This window comes from Camelus bactrianus, chromosome 2 (genome assembly GCF_048773025.1).
Source record: "Camelus bactrianus isolate YW-2024 breed Bactrian camel chromosome 2, ASM4877302v1, whole genome shotgun sequence".
NCBI classification, from domain to species: domain Eukaryota; kingdom Metazoa; phylum Chordata; class Mammalia; order Artiodactyla; family Camelidae; genus Camelus; species Camelus bactrianus.
In genome coordinates, this window is record NC_133540.1 from 55,226,868 (window position 1) to 55,240,413 (window position 13,546).

The window sequence follows — 13,546 nt, forward strand, 5'->3', positions numbered from 1 at the left end:
GTTGGAGTGAGCCTTCAAAGTCTAGACTCTCAGACAACCAGCGCCTGAGTTTGAGATACGACTCAAAAAATAAATTCCTGAGGATGTTCCTGATGAAGCAACAGATGGCATGGGCGTTACATCACAAGCCAGGAGTGAGTGTGGAGCTCTGTGGTGCACACAAAGGCTCTCTGACGTATTCTTGCCTCCTGAGTGTCCCCAAGTGCCCTGCACATACATCTGCACATACATCATACATAGAGCACTTTACCTTTTAAGTACCAACGTGTCCTTGTCTCCCACCAGATCACAAGCTCCGTGAAGGAGAGGTTGCTCTTATCATCTGCTAACTCCCCTGATACTTAGCATGTTGACTGGGACGTAACAGGTATCACTGAAAGCCAAATAATTTCCGCTCCCACCCCTTCAAGGCAGTTCCTAAGTTCTCGTGGATAAATATTCTTTCTTCAGTTCGCTACAATTGTGTATTTCAGAAGAGGTACTTACTGTACAATGGTCTGCAAAATGCTTCACAACAAACTTAACTTCTTTCATGTTGACTTCATTGCCAAGTTTTATGCGCCACAGTGTCTAACTGCAACATCTAATGTGTCTAATTATTATGCAAAGCTGGAAGCTGCACACTGAGACAGGTCATCTATCGGGTCATCTGAGCACAAATATTCTTGCAGTTTTGGTGGAGACAGTAATGGGAGGGAAAACACCAGGATGGGAAAACACCTCTTGTCTCCGCAGTGCCTCACCACTGCTGGCTCCCGGCAGGGAAAGAGGAGGGCCGGGGCAGGTGTCAGATCACATGAATAGCTGTTTCGAATCGGAGCCCTTTGAGGATCCAGTGGGGGAGAGTCCAGCTCAGTTGGAGAGGGGGGTTGTGTATCACAATCTGGGGGCAGGGGGAGGGGGCTGGGTAAGGTTTGGAGACAATTCTTTAAGGACAGTAACCCCAAACCTAAGTTAATAAATAAATATCAGCAGAGATTTTACCAGAAAATGGTCAATGTTGTACTTGGGAGGCTGCGAATGTCCTGAAATTGGAATATAATGTGTCTACATCCGCAAGAGAGAATCTCTAGCTTTCTTCAACTTCAGCCATAAACCGTTGCTTGAACCCAAATATTACTCCCCTCCCATCCTGGATATCCAGATTCTGCCTCTGTGTCTATGGGGAGGGAGAGTAAAAGTTATGGCTCCAGAGGGAAAAAGGATTGATGTCTTAATTCTCATTTGCACTCGACATGATGATGACCAGCTACAGAAATATTGGTAGAGGATCTTTTTGAAAAATAAATGAATAAATACCTTCTTGAAAACTTTACTTTTATTAGAGAATCTAGCCCAAGTGTGGAAAATTTAAAATCACTCTTTACCAAAACTGGCTAACAGTAAGCTTACTAGAAAAAAACAACAATAAGCAGTAAATACCTACACTTAACATTCTTAATTCTGGGACAATTTTATGATTCATGCTGATGTACTTGTAAGGTAAATCCTTCTGTTTAAAAATAATAAAAAAAAAAATTCTCACATGTAACACACTGTTTTCACACTCATATACACATATAAAAGTTGGGAGACCTGTCTCAGAAACACGTTTATAATGAATATACATATTATCGTGAAATAAAATCTGAATAAAAATTTTATTCCAACAACATTTCTCTATTTTTAAATCATGTTTATTGTTTAAGTTTTTATCACAGTGGAGATTAACTTATGCTTAATCATCCAATTAAGTGCCTACTGTCCACTTCATCCAATTCCAAAAAAGCAAAATCAACTCATTCATACACTCTAAGTCCTGTTACCATCCCACCATTCATTGCCTGTGTCTTTTTTCCCCTTTAACGGCAATATTATAAGATTGTGAAAAGGTATAACTAATAGGCTTATATGTGTAATACCATTTCTTCAAGTATTCAGGGAGCAATATATTTGCCTGCATTGTACATTAGAAAACTACTTGTGACATTACTTCTAAGTACAGGAGAGCGGCTCCTGGTGGGCGTGTGATGAAGTTGTATGTCATAGTGTATGACAAGGATTTACAGCATTCTAGAATTTTCACAACTCTTCCCATGTTAGTGAATGTCATTAGGTAAATGTTCTATTCTTCTACTCTGGTCAGACATAAGATTTCAAACTACAAATAAATAAAGCATACACTCAACACGCGCAGTGCAAATGCTAAGTAAACAGGATGACACGGGATAAACTCATAGTTGCCAACGAGGGAATGGTTTGGTCGGGTGGTCCTGATACTATGATGTCTGTAACTTAACCCCTATTCTCACACGAATACTGTCACTGTCCCCTGTCACCAGAACGGATCGAAGAGCCTGCCGAGGTGGGAGTGGAGGGAGTGAGGAGGGAAGGAAGAAGGCATTTGCCAAACAAGTGGTACAAGTCTTCTGTCACTTCTTTCTATTGGGTTGAGCTTGACCTGCTAACCAGACCCCAAACCTCTCAGACAAGGCAGGTGCCCATATGGGAACTGCGAGTGGTCCAGTGAAAAGAATCTAACGTTGGCACCTATGTCAGAGAGACTGCATGGCCCAGACAACAAAATGGGATGAAGAAGGCGGTTTTAAACTTAAAACTTTGGGAATATCACACCTGAACATTCAAAAATTATGTTATAGAAAAGCCATCAAACCGTTACAAAAACATTCAAATAATGGCCCTGTTTAAAAATGCCACATAAGCAGTAATCTTCAGGATTTTGAACAAAAGTCAGAGCTTTGTTGCTTTGTCTTAATTATACACTTAACATAATGCTATTCATTAAAACGAAGTAGAAAAAAACTATAAAAATTCTCCCAGAGGCAAATTATTGGCAGGAGGGGGAAACAGAAGTAAAATGTGACAACCAATTCACACATTTACTTAGGTGCGTGGTTTTCCCCGAGGGCTGTAAGAAGAGGAAAACAAAAACAAAAGAACAAAACAAAACGAAACAAAAACTGAAACAAATAAACAAAACCCCCTAAAAGGATAAAAACTGGTGCCATTTATCTTTCCATTTTCTTCCTCTGCATTCACTTTTGAGGGAAAAGTGTTCTTTCACGGTAGTGTTCTGAGTTCCCATATATATTTAAATCTAGAAAAGAAACATTTGGATCCTAACTTTCTATTTCATTTGTGAACATGTTGTACCTACAACAAATATAACGAGCAGCCAGCTAAAATCCTCTGAATTAGGAACACACACACACACACACACACACACACACACACACACATACACACACAAACGAGTCTTTTTAAGAGAAAAGAAACCCTTCCTTACTGGGATATACATATATCAAGATTTAAAACTAAGGTCTGACACAGTCACTTAATTGATTTAAATAATTAAGGCTTCTACAAGGTTCAGTGCCAACACTCTCTGCATCAGTATTCAAATAAAATACATTTTTTTGCATTTTAGGTTTGTGCTTTTTTACAGCCATCTTAATTCCACAGAATTTCATTAGTAAGATCAGATAAGGGGGTGTTAGAATTGTTTACTGATGTTTTACTTTTAGTGGTGGTTAGACTAAATTATAGCCATAAAAATTCAATGCCTGAACAGATTTGTTACTATCGGGTGGGCTGTTGGCTCATTTCACCTTCTTTTCGTGTTTAATATGGCCATTTCTTTTGTACTTGCCATTGAGAATGCCATTATGGTAATGTCCATTAACCGTGCTATGCTTATTTCTCGACCACAAACTTTTGATTTTTCTGTAGATAAATTTTGTCACCCAGGACAAGAGGAAGTAAAACAAGGCAGCACCAAGCAGAAGCACAAAGGCAACATCCAGTAAAAAATACTGACAGAAAGAGATTTTATGGACGGCGGCCCGTAGGTGATGGGCTCCGTTGTGACGGAGGATGTAATCGATCCAATAGACAGTCCGATTGACGGGGTGACCAGGTTGATCCTTGTGGATTTCTGAAAGCTTCTGAGCCGTCTGGCGGTAGCTGCGGAGGGGAGGCAAGACACAGAATGATCATGTCGAGACAAGCTCAGGATCATGACTCCCTAAATTTAAAACTGGGGAAGATTAAAAAAAACAACTATCCTTGGTTAAGTGCCTTCCACACATTACCTTACGTTAGCATAGCAAAATCAATTTTAAACAGATGAGGAAAATGAAAATTAGAGAGACGAAGTCACCTGACCAGGATTACAAGGTCAAGATTCAGGTTCAAGTTTTTCTGACTCCAAATCCCATACTCCTATGCCATACCATACCTCTTATGCACATGGAATCCCTCTCTCCATATGCTTGTAAATTCTATTAAGTCAGTGAGTCTCAGCCAGGAAGAGGGGTAAATTTAGTAGATTCTAAAAGAGAGGGATGGAGGAAAAATGGCAGAACTTTGTCTCAACACCTTTTTCTTTTAGCAGCAAGATTTAATTTTGTCCTGACTTGAAATAACATTAAGTGATAGTGTGAGATTATTATGTTTATTAAACAGACAAAAAGGAGTTGACAAGCACTCTGAAACTTATGTGACATTATAGGCTGTAGCTATTTATGTATGTATATATATGTGTGTCTGTATAAAGAAAACTCTCTCTTAAATGATTAATAAATCAACTACAGAGGAAACTCACAAAAAGTGATAAAATATTATATCACCACTTTAATTTAAAATACGTAACTGCACATTTGTGTGCCAATCTTTGACACTTGGCCAAAGTCCTTTTGAGCATGGATCCCTGATTAGAGTTTGCATTATTTAAACGTAGAACTAATTTCCACCAGGAGGTGGGCGAGCAAGAGTATCCCAGAACAAATTCACTTGGAAAGAGTGTGCAGGACAGGGTTGTTTGGTTGGAAGTTAGGCTGGAAGGTGAACCTCGTTCATGGGTGCTCAGAATGACAAGTAGCCTGGTTCTTAGAACCAGGAACCAACAGATTAGAGAGACTGGCTATTAAGCCAGAGTTCTGGGGAGGATTAAAAAAAAAAAAAAAAAAAAAAAGAGACATGTTGGGAAGATCATTCAAAAGATCTCATTAATGGCCAAAAAGAAAACTGCCCTCCCTTTGTCAAAATGGCAGTGGGATTAAACAGACAGGGGAAGTGGTGTAGTGGAAAAGCTGGCAAGGAGTCAGTAAGAGTCTGGATTAAATGTCAAAGAAATGAAAAAAAAACAGATATAACTGCAATGTTTCCAACTTGGATGATCACCTGGTAGCCACTGCCAGGATACAGAAACACAGAACACAGGACAGGCTGGGGGAAATGATCTTATTTGGGGATGTAATGAAAGGTGAGGTCCAGAAAGCAGCTAGAAATGTGAGGCTGGAGCTATGGGATCATTAGTGCCTAATGAAAAAGCTATGAGTTAACTGCATATGCTATTCATAATTATTGATGAATATAAATACTTATGCACTGACTGGATAACCTTCTTGAGGTTATGACTTAGCTCTAGCCCTAACCATTAAACTTTAACAAATGTGAAAAGAACAAATTTGAGAAGCAAAAAAAAAAAAAAGAAAAAAAACCCCAGTAGGGTCTTGCTGGGACTGAGAGAAAAAGCAAGTCAAGGCTATTACTTATAGTTTTCTTTCTATAGAGTCACGTAGATTGAGAAAAAGAGAGGAATATTATTAGCCTCATACTGCAGATTAGGAAAGAGCTGAAATGGTTAGGACCATGTCATACATTTGCTAAGTGGAACAGCTAAAAAGTCAGCCATAATGTTCTGACCCTCAAAGTCCATGATCTTTCTGCTAAGTCATATCGTCTGCCATGAATTGAAAAGTTCGTAAGAAAACTACAGAACACTGGAAAATGTTGGTTAACTATTGTTATCTTAAAATTGTTTTCTTATATTTTTTAATAATTACATAAGAAATTAAAAAGAAAAAGTACATTTTCTCTATCAAAACAGCCTCACAACAAAATGACTGTTCTACAATAAACCCAGTGGTATTAAAAGTGTAAAATCTCACCCAGCTATTAAGAGGCCATCCTCACCTTGCTCTGTAACCTATCATTATTTCTAACTGATGGCAAAAGATAAATTAGAAACTTCTGAGTACTCTGCTTCGTGGGAAATTTCTCACAGGGTACAAGGACATCTTTAAAATACAGAAATGAAACATGGTATCTTAGAAAATTAAAGTCAACTTTCTATATCAACAAAGAAGGAGGATAAAAAAAATCTCAGGCACCTAATGTCACTGAGAAAATGACCCATTCTTTAGAGATGATACACAGATTGCATGTGACAAGGATTCCTCTGTGGGGACTCTGACTCCTGGCACTGCTGAAAAATCCAGTGCCTTCTATGGAACTCCAACAGGTGCACTGATCCGGGACCAGTCCTCCCCTGCCTCAGTTTCCATGAGCACAGAGTGAGGACTCGTCAGTCAGACCCTTAAACCCTCACCTGGGAGTGGACCTGCAAAGCTGGGTCTTTACTCATCAACCCAGTCTTCTAAGACTCTTCCTTTCAGAGGGAGCAAGTCCATTGGATCAACTGGGAAGGAGCATCGGGGATTTCACTGACCAGTCAGTTTGAAGGGGAGGAGGTAGTGTCCATGCGAGAAGTGTTCTTAAATTTAATGGTAAGTGGCACTGTCCTTTCAGCTAGTTCGCTTTACAATTCAAAATTTCTTCCAGTAGGAATGTGAAGATTGTAGGGGGAAAAGAACAGTGTGATTAAACTGGTCACTTAGGCTACTTCTAAACTATTCCTTTCAATGTCTTAGATAAAACTCCCTTTAATAAAAAACAAAATTATCTTGTAAGGGACTTCGTGACTTGCACATTGTATTTTACAAAAGACCAAATGTCTCCTGTTAAAAGTTAACAGTCACAGGCTGGGTATGTGCTAAGTTCGTAAGAATTAACTACCTATCTTTCTCTACAACTTGCTTTAATAAAATCTCCAGATTCAAAAGAATTCCTTTTAAAGAACAAAAGCAATAGCTTGTTATTAGATAAATCCAAACAACAAGTAAGGGAAGAAGATGTGCTTTAAGTTATAAGTTAAAAAAAAAAGTAATAATCTTTTAACAATATTGGTTACTTCGTTTGCACTACAATAGCCTGGATACAATTTTAATGAATCAAATCAGCCTTTTCAATAATTACTGCATGTTAAATGTGGAACATTGTCATATATTTGAAACAAATAAAGATAAATGACTTCAGTTTACATATAATTACTTTTAGCAAAGAACACCCTACACAGATTATTGTCATTTTTATAGTGACTAAGACATCTTTCTACCCTGAACCTACAAAAGTCTTCAGTTAAATATTTAAACTTTTCAAGGGTTATATGCAAGTCTCTTATTTATCTCATCTGCATACTTTGGGGAAGGACATAAACTTATTCACTGCACAAAATAAAAACTATTTTGAAATCAAGCACTTAGATATACTTAAAGATTGCAGAGCTGGGGTTTAACTGCAGTGTGACCCAAGACTGTAGCCTGGTCTCTGATTTGGCCCCTCTTATGCCTCAGAGAACACAGCCAGACTCATTTCGTGTTGATAATCCAGCCTTTTGCTTTTTCTGTATGACAGACCCGATCTCAGCAGCTCTGCCACTACCCCCTACAAACTCTTCTTGAGGGCGGCATTTTACAAATCTTTCTAAGAAAGCCTGTATGAGATACATAATTTTCCATGTGAACATCATGATTTGAAAAACACTAGACTTTTAAAAGAAAAGCTAAGAAACACAGATGAAAGGGTCCCAAACTCAGGCACCTCAGATCACAGGACACACAGCCCCAGGCACCAGGAGTTGTGACCCAGATGCTGGATCCTTTAAGGGGTCATCAACTCATGAAGGCTGCCTCTGAGCCCACCCAGGGCAGCATAATGAACCGCAGTGTGCTCGCATCCAGCCTTTGGTATAAAAACTACATCGTTTTACATGAAAGAATTTTTCTTATTGTTGGTTGTTTCTTAGACTTGGCAGTGTTTCTCAATCCAGTGTTACAATAGATTATATCCGGTTCTCAACAGGAAAAGCTCACACTCTTCCAGACCTTAACGTCATTTGAAATGTAAGATCAACTAAATGTCACATAAAAATGGGAAAACTGCTGCTTTGTTGTAAAACTACGCAGGCCAACTCTCTACCCTTTGAGGCTCAGTTGTGAATGGTGTTAACTCAAGACACATCAAGAATTTAAGACACAAAATAAAATAAAGATTCTAATTCGTTATGCACCTGAGTAAATAAATCGGAGTTTCAGGGACACCCTGTGTTAGGGAGACCCAGCACCAGGTGGTTAAACAGCACTGGCTTTGGAGTCAGACAGTCCTGGCTCAAATTCCTACTGCAACAGCTGTGCAACCATGGGCAACTTATTTAAGCTCTCTGAGCTTCAAATGCTTCATCTCTACAATACGAAAAAGGAAAAGGGTGATCTAGAGTTTCTGAGGATTAAAATGAGATAAACACAAATTTTGACACACTGTAGGGCCCCTATGGTAGCTTCTTCCTTCCCTTTGGTAAATCTTGGTAGAATATCATTCAAAGTCTGGCTAAATGATTGCTTTTTTAATTTTTCAAATGACAGAAACATGCACAAGGCATTATACACAGGAACCTAAAGGATATTTCTACAATTGGTTTACTGACAACCTATTGGCAATAATCAGCTATTGACAAATGCTGTGGTAGACAGATTCACCTGCTTTAATATGAGTTGAAACCTCACCTGGGGTTATTGATAACTTGCACTAGTGCTTCGTACAGCTCTCCTTCAGTCACCGTCTTCCACTCCAGCAGTATCCCCATGCCCTTTGCCTGTACCCGGGTCATAGTATCATAATGGTCTCCGAAGAGTGGGATTCCCACTACAGGTACACCGTGATACATAGTTTCAAAAATACTATTCAAACCACCATGGCTCAGGAAGGCTTTAATATTTGAATGGCCTAAAGAAGCATTAAAGAAGAAAACAACTTACAATATTGCAGATTACTCTAGGAAGAGATGTTCCAGAAATTTCTTAGATGTTGACATTATAATAAACATGCATTTCAGATATAGGATTTTTAAAGGCATAATTTCACTGATTCCTGCTCTATACCAATTACAATGCTTGTTATATACGTAATTATCTGATTTGTATGGATCAATTAAAAGCCTTTTTTAAGTATTGAACATTTACAGCTTTAAGAAGTATATTACAACCTTCTCTCAAAACACAAATATCACCTGGGATTTAAAATGTCCACTGCATTCAAATGGACAGTAATCAATAAGATGTCAATGAAAGCAAGAAACAACGACAAATACCAGGGTGCAACCACATTCTATTAAACACAGACACCCACATTCTGGTTCCTCAAGCATTTATCTATGTTAAAGTCAAACACACCTTGTAAAAAAAATATGTAAAAATGTGGGGCTGGATTCCAGATGTCCGTGAAGAGTTTCCGTGCTCATCCGAGGAGAACACACACATAGCACTCAGCATTCACACCATTCAAGTCACGTCACACCTGGGCTTCACAATCTTAGGGTCCAATTTTACATTTTAGGTATACATGCAAGTGGGGACAGACAGTTATAAAAATCAGTTATAAGAGATGGGACATCCTATCACATCCAGTTGTCATGGGGATAAAAGAGATAATTTCTCAATATTAATGAGGTATTTAAAAGTCCAGATCTCCTTGTGAGCAGAAAGACTTGCATAAGAGGTGTAAGACAAAGAAACACTGCACTCAGGAAGGGTATTTCCATGGCCAGGAAGGAACTACAGCTTGCAAAAACACAAATATTTCAAATAAACCCACGTCAAGTGAAACGGGAACTGTGTGTGTGACCCTGGGTCTTGGTGGGGCTCCAGGACTCTCCCACTCTGACATCTAGCGGGCTGGTCACTCAGTGTCTCTCGCCGTCCTGACCCACAAGTGGCTTCTTAACTCAGCGCACTGAAGGGATCTGCCCTCGCGGTGGATTTCAAGCTTTCTTTTCAGCAGCAGAACCCTTTTCCTTTGAACAAAACCTTACCGCCACCAAGCCCAGCCATGAAAAATAAAGCAGAGCTGATGCGTGGAGAGCAGGGGGAGGTGTGTGTGTGGAGGGGGGAAGACCCTGATTGGGTTCCTGCCTCTCATCCTGGAGGAATCTTGTACCATAGCTAGACACCAACAGAGGACCCACCAAGGTCATGGCTAGAGTTAAAAAGGATGCTAATCTCAGAAAAGGCAGAGAGCTGGGAGTCTGAGGAACCCAGAGGAGAAGTGAACTTGAGAAGGGCCTCTGGGTGTAGCTACATCCTGCTGTAGAGCCTCATGGAAGAAAAGCCTTGAGACCAGGCTGAGTGTTCCCAGACAGCTGTGTCCCAGGGCTGCCCTGAGATGGCTGATGGCCAAGATCTCTTACCTGCTTCTTTCCTACCTTCTATGGAATCTGAAGTCATAATAGCAAAGACAAAAAGGAAGAAAATACAATTACCAAAAAAGGTAAATTGTCTTATTTTTTTCTCAGTTTTACCATTTATAGAATAATATTTATAATAAAGTAGATGAATAGGAATTTTATATATATAATTTCTTACTGTTTTTTAGTTACAAATTTAACTTGCAGGTTTTTAGGGGGTCAACTGAGCTTCTAAAAGATACTTCTCAAGAGTCTATTTTTAGGAACATAATTTAAAGCTGCTTTTACATAATCTGTTAGATTAGAATTATTGAACAAATAAATGATGGTCAAGATTGCCAAAATCAATAATATTTTTATAATTTCCTTAATAAGTAATATCTTAAAGGACAATATGGCATTATGTTTTCCTAGAAATTTAATACTATCTGTGCTTATTAAAGAGAATTATTTTGATTCAAATAATTCAAAAAAAGATATGCACATAATTGGTATTTTAATTTTGAGTTGAGGATCAGAACTCCAGTAAGTAAATAAATCAAAAGAAAAAAATATTAAAAAATGCCCAGTGATTTAAGAGGAAATCGAGGCAGATAATCCAAATAAAGTTAAAACAAATTGACTGTTTCTTTGGCTTTCTGCTTCTCTGTGGTTTCAAACAAATGAATAACTTCAAATTTCCCTGGGTTCTCAGATACATCTGTGATAAAACTATAATACAAATCTAAATTTTCACTGTTTTAATTTTAGTACTTTTAGCTGATCAGCCTAACTCTAGGTATAACTTTACACACCACTAATTTATATATTGTTCAGCATATTTTTCAGAAAATGTAAATTTGTGACTTATGTAAAAATTTTAATTTATAGGCCCAAATGATTATACTTTAAAATTATTCTCCAATGACTAAATATCTGACTTGTGGGTCTGAAATCTAGGACTTAAGATGCTAGATGACAGAATGACTCTATCATAAACTACACACAAACTGTACAAGCCACTCAAGTGTAAAACTCACATTCACACAATTAAAATCTAAAAGCCCAGTAGGCACCCACATGTCATGACATACCAAGTAGGTCATTTTGCGGTAACCACTCTATGAGCTTGGTGTTGTTTCCTAGATTCTTGGGCTTCGTTCCAGAAAACCTGAAAATGTATAGCAGACAATGAAATCTTCCAAAAATCAAACATTACTCCTGGTATGGGCTCTCTGGTTAAATTTTTAGATTTAAAATAAATGTTACATGATCTTTTGTCACTATTCTTTAAGAAGAAAACCATGCTTTAGTAACAATAAAAATTTAAGCTTCTTTTTCAAATTTTCATTCATTGAGGGCTAAATAAGAAATGCTTTGCTTAAATTGAGACCTATTTTCCTTCAGCCCTTCTCACCTATGCACAGACATGGAGGGAAAGCAACTCAATAAACCTATGCTAGAAAATCATTTTCCACCAGAACCCAGAAGGTGAAACCGGAAGGACCAGGGAGGACCACCCCTGGGTGGTCAATAGCTCAGGTCCTTGACACTGAGAGCCTGAGGGGAGGTGTGAAAATGGAAAGAAAGCAGCAAGTACCCTTCCCCAGCGTGGCCCCAGAGATAGCTCTGGGGGGCAAAGGACTTAATTAGGCTGTTTCCTGCCTTGATCTTTGAAAGATAAACCATAAAGGTGCTTAACAACTGGGAACATGGCAAGAGTTTCAAATGAGCAGATACAAACTGTCCTAAATAAAGCAGGTTTTGGGCTAACCCTAGTGGAGGAAATCTAATAGGGCTGGAATCCAAAGGGATAAGGCTTGAAAGGTTGGAATAAAATATGTATCCATTTCAGAGCTCAGCCGGGAGAAGCAGGAGCTAATCCTCACACAGCTGTTACAAAGGAAAACCCGGATTACTCAGAGCCTACTTGTGTGGCTTGAGACGGTGGTGCCGACGTTGTTCACCGCTGTACCCGTAAAGCGCTCCCCCCAGTGGTGGGGGCAGGTACTAAATAAACACACGCTAAATAAGAGTTCAGGTCCGATTTTCACACATGGGGTTAGAAATCCCAGAGACAGACACATGTTGGCAGGGCCTCCCAAAGGAAGCTGGGGTAATCACATGGGTCTGTTTCAGTTGGCATTAACTGGCAAGTTACTGTGTTTTTAAAGGTCTGGTCTCTTGGATAAAAGAAATCGAAAGCATTTATAAACGAAAAGGAAGCCCAAAAGTTTCCACGAAATATTTTATCTACTAAGTCATTCACCCATCATTTTCTACCTCATTCCAACACTGACTCATTTGAAGGAGTATGTAGAAAGGCATGCAATTACACATTTTAAAAATGATAATTAATAAGAGAAGGGTAAATGAGGGTAACATAAAAGTGCACCCGTCACAAGGATAAATCATTGTGCATCGTATCTGCTTTCTATGCTATGGGCTAGACGTCTCTTTATCATTACACAATATTATAAATAAGTCCCTAGATTTCAATACACTAGGAAACAAAGTGAAAAGTCAGGGGCATCCTACTAATCTTGCTGAGGAACCAACAATGTGCTGGGCACTACTCAGACCTGTGGGCTAAGCAAGAGGATACTGAAAATCCACAGAGAAGAAACAACCTACATTATTGCCTTACCTCCAAATCACTTTTTGGGGCAATCTTCCCAGAGCTCCGGCCAGTTTGTTAGCGATATCGTCTGACAGATACTTGACACCAGCTCCGAAAGATACCAGGACAAAGCCATGTTCATTAGCACCATTTACCCACCTTTGGAGATCCTATAAATCAAAATGCAGCAGTTACTTTTACAAAAGGATCATATAGTTCATAATCAGTGTTATCAACAGCCCAGTTTTTAAAAAGCTTTCAGATAATTTTCTTAAACAATCGGAAAGTGAAGAAGACATACTATTTTCCTTTAAATAAATGCTGTCCTTTAAAATATTTCATCTGACAATGCTAACTAAAATAAGGATGGGCAGATAGTTAATTTGGCAAGCACAGTAAATAACGACAACAACAAAAAATCAGTAGCTAATGGCCTGATATCTCAGACATAAGAAAAAAACTGAAACTGATGTTTTAAAACATGGTCAGAGATAAATCTCTATGAGGATATAAGTAAAAGATGTAGACTGGACAGATGACAAAATAATTAACTACCACCCCCCCGACACACCCACCCAGGGAGATTT

General features: G+C 38.7%; 1 protein-coding gene across 5 annotated transcripts in view; it reads right to left on the bottom strand.

Annotated features, from left to right (window-relative positions):
• Positions 1–1,621: 1,621 nt before the first annotated feature.
• Positions 1,622–13,546, bottom strand: part of UGT8 (UDP glycosyltransferase 8) — a 72,919-nt gene continuing 60,994 nt past the window's right edge. For all 5 annotated transcript variants that reach the window (XM_074341850.1, XM_074341844.1, XM_074341837.1 and 2 more), the window contains 4 exons: positions 12,987–13,129; positions 11,434–11,510; positions 8,685–8,904; positions 1,622–3,963 (listed from right to left, as the gene is read on the bottom strand). In XM_074341850.1, coding sequence (XP_074197951.1) covers positions 3,600–3,963; positions 8,685–8,904; positions 11,434–11,510; positions 12,987–13,129 — 804 coding nt within the window. In that variant the 3' untranslated portion in view covers positions 1,622–3,599. The remainder of the gene's footprint in view (positions 3,964–8,684; positions 8,905–11,433; positions 11,511–12,986; positions 13,130–13,546) is intronic.